Raw genomic sequence first — 22,825 nt, 5'->3', positions numbered from 1 at the left:
TTTTTGGACCAACTCCTAATGTCACAGGATGTTGGTAATCATTATAGTCCTAGTCCTTCAGGCACAAAGTGGCACAGAAGATGACAGCTTTTACCAACCAAAAGATCTCTCTGCATCTCTAACTTTATATGTCCCCAACTTCAACTGACCGATTCACTCTAACAAATTAGGAGATGAAAAGCCCCACCTTATTAGCCATAGCTATGCTGACACACATACACTTCTTGCATCCATAAGCATGCATATGGTCCTCCACTTTTCACAACGATTTGGAAACAGTCAATGTCGTAGTGATCCGTGCAACAAAGTTTCTCCTACAAGAAATTTTTTGCAGCTTCTAGTAGTTTTGGCCTTTGCAATGTCATTCTAAAAAGATGTTGATTATTCCTTTCCTAATACCTGAGCAATGACACGGTAGTATCTAGTTTTCCTTTTCACAAATTACTACTGACTTTTCTTGATCTATCTGCAAAATCAATTTATTGCTTTGTATATGAATTAAGGTCACAGATAACTTGTAAAAATGAAGTGAAATACCTAACCAGTCTCCTTGATAGTCAGTTTAAAGACTTGAGGTATGCCAAAACTGTAGCTAAAATTAAAGATCTGTGAAGGATAATGGAATCATCCCAAATGCCACTAGGAAAGCAGCCTAAGCAGCATACACATTTCCTAGATTAACCCTAAAATATATACACAGCCAGAAAACCTCAACCTCATCTCTGATTAGAGCTAGATTCTCAGATATTAGAAAAAAGACCACATTCTATGGTGTTCAGTCTCCTTAATGGAGTTATGCTGGTTTATACCAGCTAAAAATATTACACTTATCTTAGTGAGTGTAGCATTTCTCTTACAGAAGGAATTTTAACTTTACGTTAAATTAAATTTTTTCCAACCTCCTTTTATACACAAGCGATTGAGAATAGCAGTATGATCCTTCAACTCATAAGGCTCTCTTGACAAATATATTTCCCTTGTAACTTCACAGAACTAGTGGAATTATACCAGGAATAAATCTGTTCCAGTATCTTCAGTTCCTCTATTTGGAAACCAGTCATTTGCCTGACCTTCAGTGCAATGCTAAAAACAGAGTTTGTCTGTCATCAAGAGCCAGTGAGATTTCAGATAAAACAGAAGTCATGGCTCCTGCAATGAAATTCCAGGATTGTCCATCAAAGGCTTGCCAACAATAGCATCCCACTTAGACAATACTTTCATACTTTGATAAAACTAAGAAAAAAAGAAAAAAAAAAAGAGGAGATTTGACATTTGGAATTGGGCATGTCACAGAGACTTGGTATTCAGTCCGAAGTATGCGAAACCGAAAGAATTCTTTAATTATATTCTACCTAAACTTTTATGACTTGAATAGCTTTGGTTCTTTAAAGGCCCAATCATTTCTCACACTATTGAGAATTTTTTTTTTTTTTTTACCCCTACTGGGGAACATTCCTTCTTGCTACTAACATCAAAACTTATTTAAAATAACATATAGATCAACACAAAATAAATCATCTTTGTTCTAAACCCCAATGTAAATATTGTGAGCAAGCACTGAAGTGGCAGCAGCACTATTTATTCTCTAAGCTTCCAACTTCCTTGTTTAAATTAAAATAGATTAATCTCGTGTTCATTAGAGTGGGAAGATTGTTATAGAAGGATAGCTGCAAGGCAAGACTTCAAATGTCTTCCTTATGGTCCTATGCCAGTATGTAGGCTTACAGTGCTCTCTCTTCTTTCACACTTGACCCCGGCATTTCTCTTGACATTACTCAATCCAAACTTAAACCTCAATATGCATCCCAGTTCTAGCAGTATATTGCCAAATGCTTTGATAGTGAAAGATGGGGATACCAAAAGTTACCAGTCATTTTCACATGCATCCTAGATACCCATTAGTATATACATAGCTTGCTAACAACCTCACTATCTTGGAATATATGCCTGCATTTCCAGTATTCGTGCAGTTTGTCCAGTCTTGTAGTTACTTCTTACTTGGGTTTCTACTTAGAGGATATAAACAGGTATGTTTATGGTAAGACTAAGGATAAGAGTGGGTTGGAGTGAAGATAGCAAAAAGGATACCAAGTCATCTTTAACATGATATTCTCATATCACAAAACGGACAAAGTATATTTCAATCAAAAAATAAAGACCTGTCCTAGTCTCTCTCTCTTTCACTAGTCTTTGCAATGAAAATTAGCCATAAAAACCAGAAGATGGAGGTGTCAGAGGTAAGAATAGAAAGGAAAAAGACAATAAATTTCAAGACAATGTCAGGCATTACAGGAAGTGAAAGCCGTATTTCAAAGCTAAGCAGAGGTTAAGATTCATACTGTCAATTTTTAAGTGCAGCTTATAGGCAGCTCTTCTTAAACATGAGGCCGTGGCACACTCTGTTATATTATCTAATTAAATTGAGAATTGTCACAGTGCAACCTGTTTGCAATACAAAGTGAAACAAACCACCAGAGGAAAAGAGGAAAGTGTCAAGAGGCATAGTCAAACCAATGGCTATTTGTCCTTGGTGTCACAGTAATGCGCAAAAGTTCAGTTGAAGATGCTGAGCCTGTTGGACAAGTTTTGCAGATTCATCCAAGAAGAAAACATCCACAGCCATCAAAACTGTTGTCTAACTAGGCAAGGCATGCAAAAAGGTTAGCAAAAAGAAATAAAGCACTACAGTTGGGAGAAAAATCCAAGTCTCCATGTTCTTGAATACTAAAGGAATGAAACTGGACAAAAAGTAAAAAGATACCATCAAAACAGCCTAGATTTTTACTTATTCTGGTAGCAAAGCAAGATAAACTGAGCAAAATGTAAGTCATGGTGTGATAAATGACAGAGAAAGGCTATATATATATATTATTATATATATCATGAGCACCTGTTCCATCACAGGCACACAGAAAAAGAGGAGAGATTTTTCTATAGGCCATTTGTATCCAAAGATAAATACACAAGTCACAGGCTGTATGCATTCAGGAGGGAAAACAGGGAGAACACTTCTTGCATACCAACCAAAAATGTAAAACTAAGCTCAACTAAAAATGTATCAAGGACATTGCAAGTCACTGCCTTCTTCATCTATAATCAGGATTTGGTATCTTTCTAAACAAACATGCTTTTACTTGATTTCGTATTTCCTTTCTTTCCTTTTTTTTTTTTTTTTTAAAGGAAATAAACGTAGGGATTTGGAGCTTTTAATATTATGGCTTTACTCAATAAATATATGAAAATATTCAAATATTAAGAAACAATTAGATATTTCAACTTCACCTCTTCAAGGTGGTCACCATCAGCTCTTGTAGGGCATTAGAATTTAGCCAGAAAAATGCTTTTCTCTTATGACGCACTGAGAAAACTAATTTTTACTGAGTATCACATTAATGTAATTGTAGCAATGGTGGGAGGATATGAACAGCTTCGGAAGATGGCGTGCACCCTCTCTTTTTTTCAGAGACACTTTGGCAATTTGGGGGCTTTTCTTGCTAGTTCCTAATCCATATTTTGTTATTGTAAAACTGGGTTGTCTGCAGTGGAAAAAAGATAATATTTTAGTGAGTATTTTCTACACATCTCTCTTTACAGCATTAGTATACCCCAGCACAGTCTCATACTAGTGTGGACGTATGGGCTAGACAGCCACTACTCTCAGACAATAGCCAAGAGCAGATACTCCAGAGGAAGATTAAAACTAAGGACTTCTGGCATCCAGGCCAGAACGTTCACTGTGGATGTTCTAAAATTAAATGCCAACAAGGAAAGTTTATTCCTAAACCCTTTATCTACACATTGAACAAAGAGGTTTAACAATCAATTACATGGCAAGAGCTCTTCCTTGGTCTCCTAAGCTTGGAGATGCATTTAACGTTAGGACCCAATCCAACTTCTGCAAAACCAGTGGAGGAGGATCAAGACTTGATGTAGACAAAAAAGTAATACTGTTTATAAGTCCTCTTAGCAATGCTTTCCTCAGATATAACTCATCAAATGTCCAGTTAATAAGGCAAATAATTGTAATTGTTAAATTATATTAAAACTACTCCTTTGTGCGGTTTCCTGGCCTATAAAAAGCTTTAATAAACAAAAAAAGTTACAGACCAAATTAAGTAATTGAGTTAAACACTCAGAGTGGCAAGAGAATAAGACATCTACCCATAACATTAAATGGCATGAAACTTAGATCCAGCTTTGAATTCCTTTCCCATGGGAAGAATCAGCATCTCACACTGTACTTATAAAATATAATACTGTACAAGAGTGTCCTGCCTCCTTTCCAGGTTGTCTTTAGGACACTTGAACTCCAGGGAATCATGGGTGGAATGTATAAAAGATCTTATTGCAGCTGCTTTTACTGCACCTGTTCAAGGGATAAATAAAGCAGTTAAGTTCTAGTTTTGGTTTCATTCGCTGCCAGTCCCTTGATGTGCAAAGAAATGATATACCACCTCCTCATCATGTCAATCATACTGCAAATATGTCTTCAGTATTGTGGAAGTGATGATCACTGTTTTTTTCTGTTGCCAGGAATGTTCCCACAAGCTGGGATAACCTCTATGACAAGTCACACACACTGGGAAAAACCAATGGCTCTTTACTTCATATTCATCCGGCCAGCAAGCAACCCTGTTCATGTAAATTATCAATCCTTAGACCTCTTCCCATTCTTACTAGGAAAGGAATTAGAATTGGGTCTAGATGAAACTCATCTGAAATTAAAACTGAATTAACTCACAAATTCTATAGAGCTTACAAAAGGTATATTCTGCTTTGTTTTTTCCTCCACTTTATTCACCTTGGAGTCCCAAAGCTAGAAATATGTTATCATATTGTATAAAAGAAGAAATACTAGATCTGTGTGAGCTGAAGATCCAGATCTTTTTGATGTGAGTCATTGGGGTCTTTCCACTGGCATTTAGGACACACATGCACATCTTCACAGGGCACATTTTCCACACGAGCTTGTTGTTGCTGTTACTCTGCAGGGCAGATTTTTTTTTTTTAAACTCTTTCGCTCACTTGCCTATTTCTTTATATTTCTTTAGATCACCTACAGAATGTTTTCTAGAAATTCAATAAAGTAAGTAAGTTAGCTTCAGAAGATACAACATGGGCTTAGAAAAGATGCACATATTCCCATGTTTTGCCATGAAGAACTTGCAGAAATGTTCACAACCACTATCTGCTTGTATTTTTTTTTTTTTTTTAAAAGAAGATTAATGTGTCCTACTATCTATGTTCAGCATATTTTCTTCAGAGAAAAAGTTGGAGATTAGTCTAAAATGACATTTTTCAGGGTGAGGAAGCAAAGCTCTGCAGAAACGTAAGCACAGAAAAGGGAAAAGGGAATTGCTGGTGAGCAGGACAAAAACATCATTTTGTGGGCCATAGGATGTGTGGTTGTAAAGGAAGGAAAGTCTCTTCCAGGAATTCTCGGTGGAGATATACTCTATTCTCAACACAGAAATTATATTGATATTAGTTGCAGCTTGGGTTCCCCAACATAGGGTGAAGATGACTATTTAATACAGCAACGCATGTAATCAGAGAAATAGAAAAGCCCACAGCTACATACAGAGCAGCTGTGAACCCCCATAAAGTACTCTGTTTAGGCATCTCCTTCCTGCGAATTCTCGGTGGAGATATACTCTATTCTCAACACAGAAATTATATTGATATTAGTTGCAGCTTGGGTTCCCCAACATAGGGTGAAGATGACTATTTAATACAGCAACGCATGTAATCAGAGAAATAGAAAAGCCCACAGCTACATACAGAGCAGCTGTGAACCCCCATAAAGTACTCTGTTTAGGCATCTCCTTCCTGCACCCTTACATCCTGCATATTCTTTCTCTTTCCTTCACTGTTCTTTAAGAAATAATAACACCTTGTGGAAGCGTCTGTAACTTTCACTTTCAAATGCAGCCTTCATCTCTTTACTTCTTCACTCACAGCGCACTTAATCTGAATATCATCGAAAGCTGGGAGCAAAGAAAGGATGGCAGACTCCAAAGGAGGAAGAATGCGTGGGGTACAGCAAGGAAAGGCAGGCGGAGGAGAAAGCCCACATCAGCATCCCAGGAGTATGGAAGAAGACAGCAAAGCACCATCCCACATAGAGCAAGGATGAATGCCAAGAGCCAACATTAAGGGTCTCCCACATGACCACAGACCACAGCAATATCAGCCCTTGTCCTTGCAGCCAACTGCTACAACTAAGGCATACAGTTCTCAAGTGTGGGATAGTTCCTCCCTCAAAAGAGAAGATAGTTTTGCTATGCCTCAGGGATGAAACAGCCAAACAATTCTGGCACCCTAATAAGCTCTCTCCATCAAAGGCTTACTTCCAACAGCCTGCTACCCACAACTCCGCACACTCATCCTGAACTATTGACAACTATATGCCAACACAGCACATATTTTAATTTTAGAAATATTACACTGAAAAGAAGCAGTACCGAGCAGTAGGCAATTAAACTGTTCAAATAGGTTTGATTTGTTGTTGTTCAAACAAGCCCTGACAGTTACAGACTTTTGACCACTTCTTGTCATCAAGAAAGCAAAGCAGACACATAATAGATTCTCATCCACCCCATCCCATACAATTGGCAAAAGGATTTAATCTTGAATAATTTGTTAGATAATTTAAGTAAAGAAGTGAGACAAGAATCTTCCAGACAGGAAAGCAATTTTGACAGTAGGTCAGGAGGGTACTTGTATTTTGCAATTCCTGTCAAAAAATTAGCGGAAAGACTATCCATTTATTTCCTAGAATAGTTAATCTTAACCAACTTTGATAAAAGAGAACATCTTGTTTTGGCTGCCTATTTCTCTCAAGGGCAGTACCAACTGCCCTTGGCCATTTTTGAACCAGCTATGACTGGGTAAGGAGAGAATGCTGACATTCTCAAATAGAACAGGATGGTCCCAGTGACCCCCACGATCAAGAAAAGGCAGCCCAAATTCACCCTAATACCAGAGCATTCTGATTTGGCACTATGTACCAGAATCTGGGGTTACATGTAGTATTTTTGGAGTTTTGGATACCATGTTCCATTCCAGAAGCTTGAGGTAAATGTAGCATTCATTCCAATTCAAAATAGCTTCCTAAGTTACAGGATGCTTTAAATATAGCAAGAGAATCCCACAGAGGCTTCTGAAAAGCGTGCACGGCAACCTAACCAGGTATAATAAGGACTACAATGCCTTACAGTTATTTTTCTTCATGCCACAAAGTCTAGTTGTCACTAATGCTGGCTTTAAACTGAAGAGCCATAAATTGTTTAAAGTAAGTGCGTGCCCTTAAGCCTGTTACCTTTAATGAGAATATGGCTAACCAAGTGAGGGAGTCAAAATAGCCCAGCAGCTGGAATTCAGACTCTTAGCAAGGGAAAGGAGGGGATATGGTGCAAGCATATGAAAGGCTGAGTTCCTCCTAATCCTCAGCTGCTATTGCTACAAATCAAGTCTATTTGGAAGGATTTTGGGGAAAGGTTAAAACCTATTTATGCACAGTATCCAGGCACTGAACACCTGTGGCATAGATGATCACCACAGCAGCTACGCATGTGGGAGGTGCAGAAAGTAACTCTACACTTGCCAGGGGATTTGCACGCCTTTAAGACATTTGACCCATTACATCTTCCTAAAAGAGGAGCAAGATCTCATTAACTTTCTGGAAAAATGGCTCCTAGCCACTGCTAACAAAAAGAAGAGTCACTTTGTATGAAGCACGTTCAAGATGTAATCTGGAGCCATTTGTAAGCTGGAAACTAATTATTTTCAGGGTACCTAATTCCAAAAAACACAGAGTGCTTATACTCAAAGTCAGTGGGTGGAAAAAATAAGTTCTTTCTTCCCCCTATAAATAAGAGCTGGATGGTCTTGTTCCTGAACTCTCTCAGAACACAGAAAGCTTCACATCTCGGGGGAAAAAAAATACTCTTCATGGACCTGAAAATGAAAGTTTTTAGGACTGTTCCAAAGGATACCCAACAGTAGGGCTGGACTAAGCTTCAGGGCCAGCTTCAGGCTGATGGCTCATATGATCAAGGTTTTATTTCACTTAGGCCGTTAAGTTATGATAGCAGCTAAGTAAAATACATCTTTTTTTTTCTCATCTATGCAGCACATTTTGACAGGTGATACCTGTTTGCTTTTAAATATATGATATTATGTAAATTATGGGTCAACACAATGTGACTGAACAGCACACTTTTTATCATCCTTGTCCTCACTCTGTACTGGCAAGAATGAAATTCTTTATGAAGTGCCATTTATTAAGTATCATAACATACTTTTATCAAATTAGGATTTAAAAACTTAGACAATTGTAACAAAAAGCCTATTCTGAGATTTTGCTCTCAGGTAACCTTTTTATTAAGGCTTTAATTACATTAGTACAGAAGAAACAGCCCTTTAACATGCTGTATAAGCCATCCTTTTTCAATTAGCATTATTCATTTCAAAGCATACCATAGCTGACACTGCCAGACACTGTTTTATCTTTCCTCAAGGCTTGCAAGTATTGATTTTTACCATGTTCAGCAAAAATTTTCGTCCTTCCCCTCCTCTTCCTTATAATCTTTCAATGGGGATTAATAACTTACCTGCACATTGAGCATCGAGCTCTTCCTGCAACAAAACCCAGTGAAAAAAGAAAAGCAGCTTCTCATATTATATTGGACACTATTTAAGTTACATTATGCATTAAAATGGTGGCATCTCAGGTACCTATGTGCAGAAACTTCTAGTTACACACAAAAGAAATCAGCTATATCAAATTGTGTTCTCAGCTAGCTCCAGTCCACTATGAATGCTAGATTATAAAGACGACCATTACATTTTGTACACCATTTTGATACTTTCAGAGTGCTACTGAAGGTTTGTTGGTTTTTTTTTGTTTGTTTGTTTTAAATACCCACATTTTCTAGACTTATAAAATAACATACTCTTTATGGTACTAATTAGACAACAAAAGTTACCAGATGGGAATTGCTGTTGCTAGTATGGAAAGTTAATGTTAACGTATTTGCAGAGCTAATTTCCCTCTTTGTGTTCCACTTGCTGGAGAACATTTTGCAATAATGTATTCAGAATAGAGCTAATGACATGGTTATCTGCTGTGTTATGAAGACAGCCATTTACTGAGTTCAGACATCAGACACTAATAAAAAGTTCTACCTGAAAAAAGCTTATTGTGCATATTAATTATAAAGCACTAACAGTTCAGCAGCTTTAATTTCATAATTTAATGGTTACATACTGCTGTATTTACTAGTTCTAAAGGATCTGCAAAATTATTAACTTCAATAATAATTAAGTAAATCTGAGGACTTCCTGAAATACTACATCAACTATATTCTCAACTAAATAAACTCCAGGTCAAAGGCTGAACAGTTTGCCAGACCAGAATATCCAGTTGCCAGGGAACACTGTTAAAAGTTAAAACAAGAAAAAAATTAACTTAACTCATTTCAGTTGTGGACCTGTTTCCTTAGGTTAAGAAACCACCTCCTCCTCCTCCATAAAGACACAATAACTATGGTTATCCCCACTTGTGAACTTTTCAGTTTCTCACAGTTAACACTACACCTCCTGTTCAAGGGAAGGGTTATGTTCCCCTCCCTTTTGCAAGAAAGAAAGCGAAGTCACTATGGAGTGTTTTTTTGGTATGAGTGGTAAAGCTAGCACCAAGAAATACTTACAGTATAACTGAGTTGGTAATTGCATAGATGCCATTCAGCCCAATTATTTCATACACTGAGCTCTTTTCACAGATAATGCCACATAAGCATTAATGATTCAGATACAATCACACCCCAAAGAAAAAAGCTGCATTTAGCAGGTGAACTAAAGAAAGGGCTTCAAACCCACTGGTTATGTATTATGTGTCAGAATAGTCAGAGCGGCAGGTTTGATGATGTAACATCATTTAAGCCAGTACTTCAGCTATTACAGTCCATTATTCATAATAATCTGGCCTATATTCTAACAGGGCTAAATGTTTCTCCTGAAATTCAAATTGAGAAACAGAACCTTAAATAGAGCTATGCATGATACCTGCACAGATACTGTGCAGAGTACAAAATACTCCTTATATACCTCTGGCCTTCAGCAGTGAGCTTGGTATTTAGTGATTACTTTAATCACACAAACAGATAAGAGGGGCTGCCTTTCAGTTCCAAGCACACACTTGATTTAAAGGAGAAATAATTTGACCAAGAGCTGTAGTTAACTCTGTATCCTTTGTGAAAGTTATTTGGTCGAGTACAGTACATGCATTCAAATCACATTGCATTATGATGCTAAGATTTAAATAAAAATAATAATAAAAGGACTCTTCCCCAAAAAATCCTGAGTTTAAAAATAGAACAACAAGCTGCATGGATTTTTCAGAATGTTTTCTGCAAGGAAAGAAAACAAAAGCTTCTCATATAATGATTGTTTAACCAGAAAGGAAAAAATAGTACATCTTGTGCTGGAACTGCTTTGTATTACAAAAATCAGGTATTTGTTGAAATCAAACCTTCTCTTAAAGTGTTAGCGGCTTAGGTGAAACATCCTTTGGGATTACTCTTCAGACCTGATACAGTATTTTTGATCAAGACAAAGAATGTTGCCTACCTCAGAATAACTAATGCCTTACCTCTTAGACCACCTGCACAGCCAAATTTAAACCTGTTCTGCTTTATTCAAAGCCGAGACTTGAATCGAGTCCCCAGTATCCAGGGATGTTCTAATCCCCAGGCCCCAGAATCCATCTCTTTCTCTGGCCCAATAAATATTATTTAAAAAGAATGCAACTAGAGAATTTGCTCCCTCCTTCCTTGTCCAACATACACATGCCACTCATGTTTGATGAGAGATGCAACCATATCATACAAATTCCCTATATACTGAACTGTTATTTATAGTGTAGATGCTGACTACTGGAACATCTCAAATAAACAATACCAAATCAGGAGGTTTAGGAGTTACTTGTAGGGTTCAGGGTCATAGAAATGCAATCATTTCTGATAACTGTGACTGTAAACATACCAGAATTGGCTTGCAAATTAGTTTGAAAGCAAAGATACCATCTAAAGTAATAGCATTCTCTTATGATACTGACACATCCGTACATGTAACAAACGGCTGCACGTAATAAAATTCAGAATGCTATAACTTTGAACGGGGTGACCCTGTTGCTCAAGAAGTGATCTACAAATTAAGTAGATTATCCCAAAGCAATGCTGATGCCCACAGAACAGTTGTTTTATCAACAACATATAGGAAAGCTTTGGAATATTCTTAACAGTTGGCCTGGAAGTATTTCATCTTCCTCTCACAAGGAACTATTTTGAGTTAAATTGTAGAAGACTGGAAGAATGTGAAACCACCCATGCATAAGAAATTACTACAGCTTATCTAGACGTAAGATGGTCATTACATTAAATGGCTCACTCCCCCTTTCAGAAGTTGACTCAGTGTCATTTGAGTTTTGGGGGAAAAAGGAAACATCTCTACTGAATAGTAGTTGAAAAGGAAGGCTTTTAGAGGACATGAGACTTACCTGTGTAGTTTTGTAGAATATCAACTATTATAAATACTAATTTATGGCTTTTAGTATTGTGAAGGACTTCACATTTGGAGATGAAACAAAACATCTCGAAATTGCAGTTGTAGCTATAGTTCGATTCACCAGAGATGGATGCTTAACAGGTGATGTGGAACCAGCATTTCAAGGGAACTTCTTAAATTTCTTCAGTTCAGTCAATACAGGTACTCTTCTGATTACAATTTATGTACAGCACCACATGGGCATCCAAATGACAGTTGCAGAATGCATAGTGCCTGACCTAGATAATCTGAGGTTCCCGTGCCTTCAAGAATAGAAGAAAAAAGCCAAGACGGACTCCCTTCACCCATCACTTGCCTGTTGTAAGGCACTGATACCCTATATGCAGTAAGGCCAACAGGAAATGAATACTCTCACTTAGCTCCTCTAAAGGAAACGCAGTCACAGTGAGAGATTGACGTAAGTATGCTAGGGAGTCGAGGAGAGATAGGAAGTAATCAGGAAAAGAGGCTGGTAAAAGGAAAGACCCAACAAATATGAGAAAAGCTTTCCTGCTCCTCCAGAGACATGGACTGTGAAATGCTAGAATAGTTTTTTTTTTTTTTACCTCCAAAAAGCTGTCTCAGGCTGCTTGTATCAGAATAAGTATACAGATCAAGCTAATTTCATTTTCTTCCTATTAGTGTTTGCCATTTCCCCTCACTGCGCTTATGTCACCAGATTTCAACTTCTTCCTCACTTAATAGAATAAAGCCAAAATAGTTCTCTAACACTTTTGTTTTGTTTAAACACTGTCTCCTTCAGCTTCAGGATCTGGCTTTTGATTTGGAACCCAGGAAACATTAAAAAAACCCTCTATTAGGAAATACAAAACTGTATGGATTATCACAGAGTGAATATACCAGTCGTGAGTTACTGCACTGTTCTGGATAATATTTCTGCCATGTCAGATGATGATAATTTTTGCATACCTTTCAGCTCTTTGCATCACCTGCAAGCTAGTCTGTCTCACTAGTAAAGCTTGCTGTTCAGCAATAATCATTCACATATATATGAAGAGGCTCTGCTATTGCGTCCATCCATGTACAATCGTACCATCTTGGGTAACACGGCAACACGGCACTTAGATAATTAACTATGCCTAAAAGCCTTCTTACAGAGTATTAGGTCTATAAAATTAATGAATTCTACTTGCTTCCAAACAGTTCATGCAAGCACTAGGAGAAAATAACCTGCTTTGCTGCCCACATCAATTTGGAAAGACCAGATTTATGCATATGATCACACCACTAGTGACAGCTCTTAGCATTGCCAACAACCTGCAAGTCTCATTCATTTCAGTAGGACTGACAGATGCTCAGCTTTACTAAGAGTCTGTCAATACTGTTTTCCTACCTCTGCTACCTGCCCATGAGATCTCATGACAGAATTTGTTCTAGAGGGTAGGACAGTCTGCAGGGTGTGGACTGGAAAAATATTTTTAAAATCTTTCCAGATCATTTTCTAATCCCATTATTAAAGGAGTGTGAAAGCTGCAGAGTGACCTTAACTCTTCTCCACTTGTTTTTGTCTCCTCTTTTCCTGTCCCCACCCCACTACTTTAGTCAGGCACTTATTTTTAGATAAAGAACAGATAAGCAGAACAATCCATTTGAGGGGAACACATCTTCACCTGTCACCCAGCTGACTGACTGTGACTCCTGTGTCATATGCTGTTGACTATTCAGCAGTGAGCTGATCACCTGGACCTACCTGAAGGGAAGAAAATACAATGTCTCAGCATTTTAAACAGTCCTTTAAAATGAGTCCTTTAAAATGGAACTGTAGTGCCAAGCAGCTCTGAGTAATTCCCTTCCTTGCACACTGTTTTAAGGGCATTTTCCTGAACAGAAGCATTAGCAATGCCACAATCTTTTGTCAGTAGGCTTCAAAGACCTTCCGGTTTTCTCCCCTGCTTCTCAGGTGGAGAAGTGCAAGCTGAGTGGGAACGGTATGGGGCTGGCTGACAGAACGCAGGTCAACAGACAGCTAAACCACAGCTCTAGTTCCTAATTCCAGGGTGCCCACTTTATGTCTAGGTGTGGGCTAGCTTCATACTGGCACAACACTAGCTTCCCCTTTCAGGAAGGTCCTTGGAAACATGCAGGCATAAGACTACAGATGGGTGTGGTAGACTGTTGCAGTCATCTTTCTCAGGAGCTCAGAGGCAACTCTCTCACGGCATGACTTGCGGCATAACGGAAGAGCACAGAGCCTCCATGAAAAAGGATGAATCTTTTTGTTCTCTGTGGTCCACCCACAGACGGTCTTACTGCTTGGGGGCAGTTAGAGTATAATGAGCACGTCTGCATGTAAACCCTATCTGCCTGCATAGAGGAATACTACCCATATGTAGGCAAAAGGGCCATAGCACATCTGGTATTAAAAGCAATTATAAGACCCTTTAAGTTGAAGTGTTTGGGGTTTAGGACTCATCTGGCACATAGAAAGTCTAATCCCATCTCAGGGCACCTGTGGATCAAAACCATTCCATAGATAAGTGTACGGCATCCACCGGCACCATTTAGAGCTGTGTGCCCTTCCCAAGAAGGGGATTTTCCTCACAGTTATCTTCCCTCCCCCCCTCCCCGCCAAGAATATCTTGAGAATGTAAGCACAGCTTTCCTTTTCCCCCATGGTAAGATTGCAATTACGGCTAAATTCACAGCTCAACTCACTTATAACTGCAAATTGCTGATAGGGGAATATCTGATCTGTTTGGTGATATATTTATGTGAAAGATGCTAAAGAAAAAAAATAGACTAAGAATAGCATCATCAAAAGCCATGTATTACACTGTGTTCCAATTAAAAAATATCACAACCAGCAGGCATTCCTACTCCAGCTCCCCCTGAAAGAGGCTATGTTCATTTCTGCATGCCTGCTTTTCCCCTCTAAGGCAGGCTACAAAATCCAATCCAATCCCAAAGCAATGCTCCCAGCTAAAAACTGGGCCTCACTGGGAAAGAGTTAAGAGTTCAAAACATTTAACAGTGCTTTCTGACACTTCTACTGCTGGAAATGCAGCCAGCTGTGTGAAGAGGCAATTCCTTCACACCTCTGGGAATCCAGCCATTGCAGATTCACTCCTGCCCGTCATACGCTCTCGAAAGCCCCATGAGAATCATATAGCCTTTGGCCATATTGAGTATACTTTAAGAGATTATAATCTGAGACAATGGGTTCTTTGTGAAACAACTGGTTTTTCATTTCTGATTGTGTCATACACAGTGCAAGTGCCACAACCCCAGTCCTTGACTGACAGCCTCTAGGAATGACTGAATTACTTATAAAAAAATAATCAACACCATACAGCGCAGGCTGCAAAGTGTCATGAAAATGCCTACAGAAATGTGTTGGCACATCTCTGTACTGACCTTGGGTGGGATAAGGAAAGAAATACCAAAACTATCTACCATGGTGAAATTAGTATAAGTTTATGAAGCAAGTTTATTTTTGTGGGCAGGGGGTTTTTTTGGTTGTTTTTTGCTTGTTTGTTTTTATTAACACTGACAGAACAGCCTTCTTTGCAATTATTATACGGCTTCTGCAAAAGCGGTTATGAAAAGTTCCTCTCATCTCATAGGACTTAGTATTAGCTAAATGCGGCTCTATCTTCAGAGAAAGGAATATTGTGCATAAGAATAAGGGAGATCAAATAATGCAGAGCTTTACAGTATGCATATGAAATAGTGTAGTTAAGATTTCAGCTCACTGATAACTTTGAATCATGATTATTGCAGGGCTATCAATTTGGTGTGCACAACTTAACAGACTGTATTTTTTCATTGTGACAAAAACAGTTTTCAAAGTAGTGTAGGTGGCTTTTTTTGCAGTGGAGCAGACCTTTTATTTGCGTTTTTTTTTTTCTTGTCTGATTAAATCATTCTGGTATTCTTTTTAAACACTGTTACATAAGTAACCTCTCTTGTCATTGCACTGCAAAATAAGCCTTCTGCAGGTGACTGATGGAAGAACCAAGATGTCTCTAAAAAGATCTGAACATTCTGGAACAGATTTGAGACTGTCAGAAAGAAAAAAGGGGAAAAAAAAAAAGGAGGAGGATGCTGCAAGAGGTAGTAGAAAGCAGAGTTCCCAAACCAGAAGTTACACAGAACTATCTAGTTTGATAAGAGACAGGTAGGTAAAAGGAAACGCTTACAAATCTCCTGAAACCCATCCAACGTTAAAAACTTTTAAGAAACTGAGCTAGTTCAGGTAATAAGAGCACTCCACTGCAACACTTTAAAATATTGCTCTTAGGGAGAAAAACGCAAAAAGATGGCTAGGAAATAAATGGACTAATCTGTAATCAACAGATACACCAGGTAATTAATTATTAAATCACATGCTGTTTGTCAGCTGCAAATGGATGGCTTCTGCATAATTTAAGACCACGTTTTAAGCACTATTTAGTCTTCTGCTTGACATGTCTAATTTTCATCCAATTATTGCTCCCCCCCAAAAGACGGGACATGTATCCCTATCTTTGTCCAGTTTTAACAACTAGACTTCATGAATTTACAAGCAGTTACATGTTTATTTTCTACAAATATAATTTTATATTCCCATTCATAGTTGTTCTACTCCCTTCCCCCCAAATAGACAGCACTAGTGAGGCCCCTATCCGCAGAAAAAGAGACAACACAGTACAAAATAGAACTGGAAGCTTATTTAAAAGAGACAGTATTGTCACTCTTAAAAATATGCTAACCAGAACTGTCTTCCTGAGGCATCACCAATGCCAGGTTGTACCTTGAACTGGTATATTTGAAGTCCACATTATATTCTCTTTATTCAGACCTAGCTGCAAAGATGCTCTATTTTGCTAGGCCAGGTCAGAGTGTACATATAACTAGTTCACTGCTATTTTCCAACCTAAACAAGCTCAGTGAAGGTTTTTTGCTCACTTACTCTGGAGATGGTCAAGGGCATGTTGAAGTCCTTGCCCCCTTGCAGTCGGAAACCCCATGGTCCAGGTCCATTCAGAGTCACGCTGTAAGCCATTTTGTACCTCTTTCACAAGGCAGCAACAAGGCACTGCAGAACAGAAGGATGGGGTACACAGAGAAAGTGTGAAAAAACAGAATGAGAAAAGGGAAGAGTTTTATATAACGAAAGCAATTCTCTTTCTGCCTTGCCTGTTCAGTCGTGCTGGGATATCACCTAAGAATAGATGGGAGCTATAATGCAGATGCTGATATCCCAGCTGAGTAGGGGCCATAAAAGGTTTGTAACCAGACACCTACTATGCAAAGACTTCATGACTCAGAGGTCTAATATAGACCCCAGGGAAGGCGATAGATCTTTCTAGGCTTCTCAAGCCCCTCTTCATGCTCAGTTACTTTATGGGCAAAACACATTTTATAATAAATCAAGCAAACAAAATCCCATGCTAAAATCCCAAACACCCAAATCTCTTTACTAACCTGTTAACAACTACACAGCCATTTGTAACTTCTGCTTCAGAACATATGTTTATTGCACCGTGATATATATAACGTACTACAAACAAGTTCTTTTTACGTAGATCTTTCCATACGTAGAAGGAAAGGCACCAAAAAAAGTTAAAAAAGTATATACTACATGCACTTAGCATCACAAAAAAACCCACAACTTCATGTTTGGTTCTTGGTTCCATAGCCCTTGCTTTCTCAAGGGAAAATTAAAATTTATTCTCTTTGAATACAGATAGAGGTATTATGGGTTATTTCTAATCAGCACTTAATTTCTGTGGCAAAAACATAATTTCACTACATCCCTGTCTCATTATTTCAATACAAGTCTTCTAAAGGCACAACACTTAAGTGGAAGGCTAAGAACTGCTTCCTTAATTCATTCTTTGATTTTTCATAGTTTATATTCCAGTTGTTAGGTGTTCCATAAAACTTTATAATCCTTGTTCAGTAACGCTGGATAGCATTTCTGCCTTAGATTGGGAATAGCTAAAATACAGAGAACAAGAGGGAAGGGGAGAAGCTGTTGGCGGAACTACAGATACAAATAAAAACCTTCTGCTCTCAGGATAAAGCTATAAACATTAAATAACACTCACGCCTTTCAAGTCATTAATATGTGCAGGACCTCCAGAACCACTCTATTGTATCTCCACAGCATCCCTGCCATTATCCTCCAGTTACAAAGAAATTCCCATTATGTTAAGGCAAAAAAAAAAGCATGAGTTCTACTCTGATAATCAAAAAGACAACCAAAACCACATAATGCACTAGAGCGAGGTAGCTCAGTTTGAACGCTGATAATAGGTCACCGTCCATACACCTACCTTAAAACGCAATAGAAAAACTGATGGTGAAACAGCAGAGAGCAAACACTACCAGGGCCCCAGTCTTTATCTGAGAGGAGATGGTCAATAATTTTTCAAAACCATGAGGCAATAGAAGTGTTTGTTTAGTATCCACAGTGGCAAAAAAGCCATTTGTACAAGGGAATAATTATATGTTCCACATAGACACTAGGCTAAACCACATAACTGTATTTTTTTAGTCAGAGGTCCAAATTAAATCACAGCAATTCACATGGATTTGAGTAAAAGTTGCACTCAGACAGTAGAACTGGCCAAAACCAAAATCAACGCAGATAGCAACACACAGCTTGAAAAGAAAATGGGTTTCTGATGTCTTGCAAATACCTCGAGGGCATTTGGAACCTACCCTAGCAGGTAGATTCCAAACCAGAGATGTTTGGATTATTACTTTGACAGGAGACAAAACTAACTTGTTGCACTTCAAACAGCAGAGTTGTCAGGCCTGCCAGTTTATCCAGTAGGTCTCTTTCTAAATGCTGGTACTGGATTTTTTTTTTTTTTTAAATCCATACACAAAAGATTGAAGGTAAATTCCCATTGCACTATTCCTTTCCTTTTCCTAGGAATTCACTGTTGTTTTTTAGTGCCCTTTCTTGGCTCCATTTCAAGGGTTCAGGAGAATGGAATAAAAACAGGAGTAAGATAAACATGGCAAGTCCTTGCTTCACAAGTAAAGATAGTATCACAGAAAAAAGTATTATGAAAGAGGTTACGTTTTTATGGACTGTGAATTCTGTGCACATTACCCTCCTATACTTAAATCTTCAATCATTTGTGTTAAAAAAAAAAGCCATTTTCTTATCAGTTTAGGACATCTGAAAGGGTCTGTGAGATCCTTCAGGCTGGGTGGTGTGCTAGGAAACTAAAGTGGTAATCTCATTAGGGGCACTGTCATTTGAATGAAATGTTAAACAGAGGTCACTTGTTCCTACTCCTTTGGTTTCTGTCTGTGTCTGCATGAATGTTCAGCATAGCTTGGCACTTCTAAAACGTAAGTGTAGAGGATATGCCAGTGTCCTGGCCAACATTCCCCTTCAACACAACAGGACCACAGCTCTTTCATGTGCCTGCGCTATCATTAGCAGGTGCATTTTGGAGTAACAATATTTCACAGTTTTCTTTCTCCAGGCCTCTCTAAGTCCTTTCCCTCCCATCTTTGTTTCCCCTCTCCCTGCCTGGAGAAAGCTCTGTGCCTAATAATGAACTGCAAACAGTAAAGAAGCTCATGCTATAGTCACAGCGTCATTTGCTGGGGACATTCTTAGCACAGGTCTCACTTGTCTTCTACAGACTTTTAATACAAGCAGCCTCTAAATAAGAAAGCTGGTGATGCACCCAGATGACTATTTCAACCTTGCCCTGTTTTCAAAGGTGAGAGACATGGGTGTTTCTCACCGAGTCAAACATCCAGAGCAAACCCAGGAACTGGACTGGTGCAGCAGGTACAGTGCCATCATGGCTACCAGCACAAACCTCAGCAAAACCTTCCAGGAAAACTGAGGATAAAATAAAACTGTATGTACTTAATAGACAATCCCCTTGCTTTCAGAAGCCTGTGATGTTTAGATTAGGTTCTAGTTGCTTTACATAACAGCCTGTTACACTGTTCCAAAAATCATTTTTTGTTTGCTCAAATAACAGTATTTTGTTTCTCTTGGTGTGCCTTCTTCCCTACATTCTCCAGCTATGTCAAAATCTATGACTTGCTTATACTTCCCTCTGTTCAGACAGAAGCTATGCTGTCAGATGAGGTCACTGGTGTAAGGAGTGACATTTAAAGAAAAAAACATATTCCAGGAGCAGGGTGACATTTTCTCTACAGATATCAAAACAGAGCTGTCCAGAGATCAGTAGGTCCCCCAGAGAGCTGTCCCCAGCTGACTGATGGGAACAGTTGCAGGGAAGCTGGATGGGTACCAGGCTCTGTGGGCTCTACAGCAGAGGAGAGTGCTGCCATCTCCAGCAAATGTCTCAGAGCCTGAGCAGAGCCGTCCTTCCACAGCTACGTCAGAGACATTACACTAGCGGAAACAATTCACATATGCTAGGAGACCATGTTGTATTACAGTGAACTGACTTCATGAAAGCTACAACTGCATGCTTGGGAGTGCATAGCCATTAAGTAAACGAAATAAAAACCACTAGTGTCAATGCTAAATTAAAGTGGAAGGAAACAAGTAATGGAAATTCCATTTGTTCAAGTTGCTACTACTTCATTAAGCTGGCCACATTACTCATCAGTTATATTTTAGCCCAGTGGTAGATCTGCTCATAGAAGAGCCTTGAATTACTGTTACTGCAGCAACAAGGTTGTATCATTTGTATCATTAAGGATTTCAGAAGTATATTGCTTGAGTTTGACTTCTGATCTGCAATAGACTATGCATCTTTGGCATATAAAAAGGCACATGCAAGGTCATGGTTTCAACAACCTTTTATGTTTTTCTTTAGGCAGGTGAAGGACTTGCCCTGCAGAGGAATAAACTATCATTTCTTCTTTGATAAAAAGATCTTCAGCAAGCTGGATAGACATTCCTTTAAAAAGCAATCAGACAGAAATATTGGCTGCCTTTGTTTCAGTCTCCCTCACCTGAGGGAGTGGCAGTACGAGAAGGCAGCATTCAGCTTTATGACAAACATGGCCTTTTTGTCCCATGGATTCCTGTGCTGTCCCCGGTAAGATTAGCTTTTTTTTTAGAGTGGAAAAGTGAGGAGAATGGATCAGGAGCGTGTGAAGAAACTACTCACCTAGACGCATGCATGAAGAAAACCCAAGCTTTGAACCAGATTTCTGATATATGCAATCCTAGAATTTTCCAAAATTTTGAATTAACCTAATGTTAATTATATTCCACATGGAATAATGAGGAAACAACAGCTGTATCTGGGGACTGATCTTCATTGCAATCCACAAGACGAAACAGCATGTATTTACTATATATTGGTTAATCAGTGCTAAAGAACTTGAAATTGACACATTAGAGATGTAAAAGCTTTTTAGCGCTGAATTCCTACCTTGCCAATGTCAAACTGCATATAAAAGTAATTACCAAGAGCAAAGATTTTTCCCACAAGTTCAATATTGCTTCCAAAGCAAGACTATTCTACAGTGCAAAAGAGCTCATTGCCATCTCCTTTCCTTCACTGCTGAGCTCTGAACTAAGTTGAGCTAATCCTACTTGTACTTCCATGTACAGCTTTGTTTCACCCATTTAATCAAAATCCTTCAGTTCTCATAGAACTTTGTATTTCTGAGTTCCTCTTAGTCCCTTTATCAAGTTGTCCTAAGTTCTATATTTTGATCTTTCTTAAGAAGCTAAATTTTCTATCACACTTGGCTTCATCAAATTCTGCTTTGTCGACACCTTTCTAATAACGTGGTTTGTGGGTCCCAACAGAATATAGTATCCCTGGAGATACGCTAGAGCAATATAACAATGGCATATTACCTCCCTTCTCTGTAATACAATGCCTTCAGAAATGCAGCTCAAACTGTTTTCTGTTTGGCTGTTTGCTGCTGCCAGTATCACCTTACTGATTAATCAGATTTGCTATTTACCCTCACCCCTAGATCCTTTGCCATGACTACTTTCACCATTACAGAAAAATGACATTTCACACTTTTTTCCCTGCCATGACCTCTTTTCACTACCACAAAAGACGAGGTATACACCATAGTGTAGTCAGACTTGATCTTTAAAAGATTTGAACATTTTTGGTAGCTATGTGAAACTGGAAACCATACCTGTGGAGAGACAGGCTACCAAGGGAAGGGCAGAGGAAAAGGTACCTGTCCAGGCTGTTTACAAAGACTTTTTTGCCCCCGTATTACAAAAAGACTGAAGTGTGTGTTACTAAGTTCTCACCTTACTAGCATTTCAGTCATTGTTTTTAAAGGCATCCACTACAGCATGTAATACTTAACACTACCTTGCCAAGATATCAAATTTCTTGAACACCTAAACACCTGCTGTTGTTACCATCTCCTTTTTACATATGTAGCCATAGTGCTTAAGTTACCAGCTTTGGGTCATGAAATGAGTCAACAGCAACAACTGGATTAAAATGCAGGGCTTAGTTTCTAATACAGGTACTTGAACCAGAAAGAGAAGGCTGCAAAATGCGTTACTGTTCTGTTTTTATCATTCTTCCCCGACTCTGAGCTGAAACCAGGGAAGTTTGTAGCAGCCCTGTGACTACTGTAATTTGCGCCTTGCTGCAGGGGATCCTAATTGACTGTTTTGGTTTACAGGAGAAAACAGCAAAAGAGAAAACCCAAACAAACTCAAACACACACACACACACAAAAACGTGGCTAAAGAGGCTAGGTGCAGATCATTGTCAGCTCCACATAGACCAGGGGCTGAGCTGTGACATCGATGTCACAGGACCTCTATGGTGTTGGCTTGCCTCCAGAGGGCCTGAGGTTTGGCACAGCGCAATGAACACACAACAAGGCTTAGAAGAAGGATCCTGTGCCGTCAATGTAATTTCTCCATTGCACAGACTCCTCAAAGATCACTACACCACGCTGATGTAGCAGTGTGCCCTTATGCATATGCCCATATCCACAAGGATGCAAGATTTAATCTTAAATCGAGCAGACTCCCAAAAGTTAGATTTCAGCCAAATGACTCACCTACTCGTTTCTGCCTTCCCAGTAAAGGCTTTACTGGGTAACATTTTCCACTAGAGAAACTATTTAAAGCTGCAGGGAGACTTTTAAAGACAGCAAGTGGCTCTTACAGTCATCGTCTGTGAGCCACCTTTGGCTAGCAGAGCGCCTGCGTTTTCCTGCCCGTTAGGCTTTCTGCGGACCTCTTAACCGGACAGCACTTGCAGCCTGCTCTCTCTACGCAGACGCGGACCGTTGGAGGCGGCGGGCGGGACTCGGG

At 38.9% G+C, this 22,825-nt stretch overlaps 1 protein-coding gene across 2 annotated transcripts in view; it reads right to left on the bottom strand.

Moving 5' to 3' along the window:
* Positions 1-16,789, bottom strand: part of LDB3 (LIM domain binding 3) — an 81,437-nt gene extending 64,648 nt beyond the window's left edge. The window contains exons 1-2 of one of the 2 annotated variants that reach the window (XM_009586417.1): positions 16,747-16,789; positions 16,520-16,645 (exon numbers count right to left, since the gene is read on the bottom strand). In XM_009586417.1, the coding sequence (XP_009584712.1) occupies positions 16,520-16,612 (93 nt within the window). In that variant the 5' untranslated portion in view covers positions 16,613-16,645; positions 16,747-16,789. Of the gene's footprint in view, positions 1-16,519; positions 16,646-16,746 lie in introns of those variants that run through there. The other variant, XM_009586416.1, reaches the window with a different exon arrangement.
* Positions 16,790-22,825: the final 6,036 nt, after the last annotated feature.

This window comes from Fulmarus glacialis, unplaced genomic scaffold (assembly GCF_000690835.1).
Source record: "Fulmarus glacialis isolate BGI_N327 unplaced genomic scaffold, ASM69083v1 scaffold6481, whole genome shotgun sequence".
NCBI lineage: Eukaryota > Metazoa > Chordata > Aves > Procellariiformes > Procellariidae > Fulmarus > Fulmarus glacialis.
This window is presented reverse-complemented; position numbering and strand designations above follow the sequence as displayed.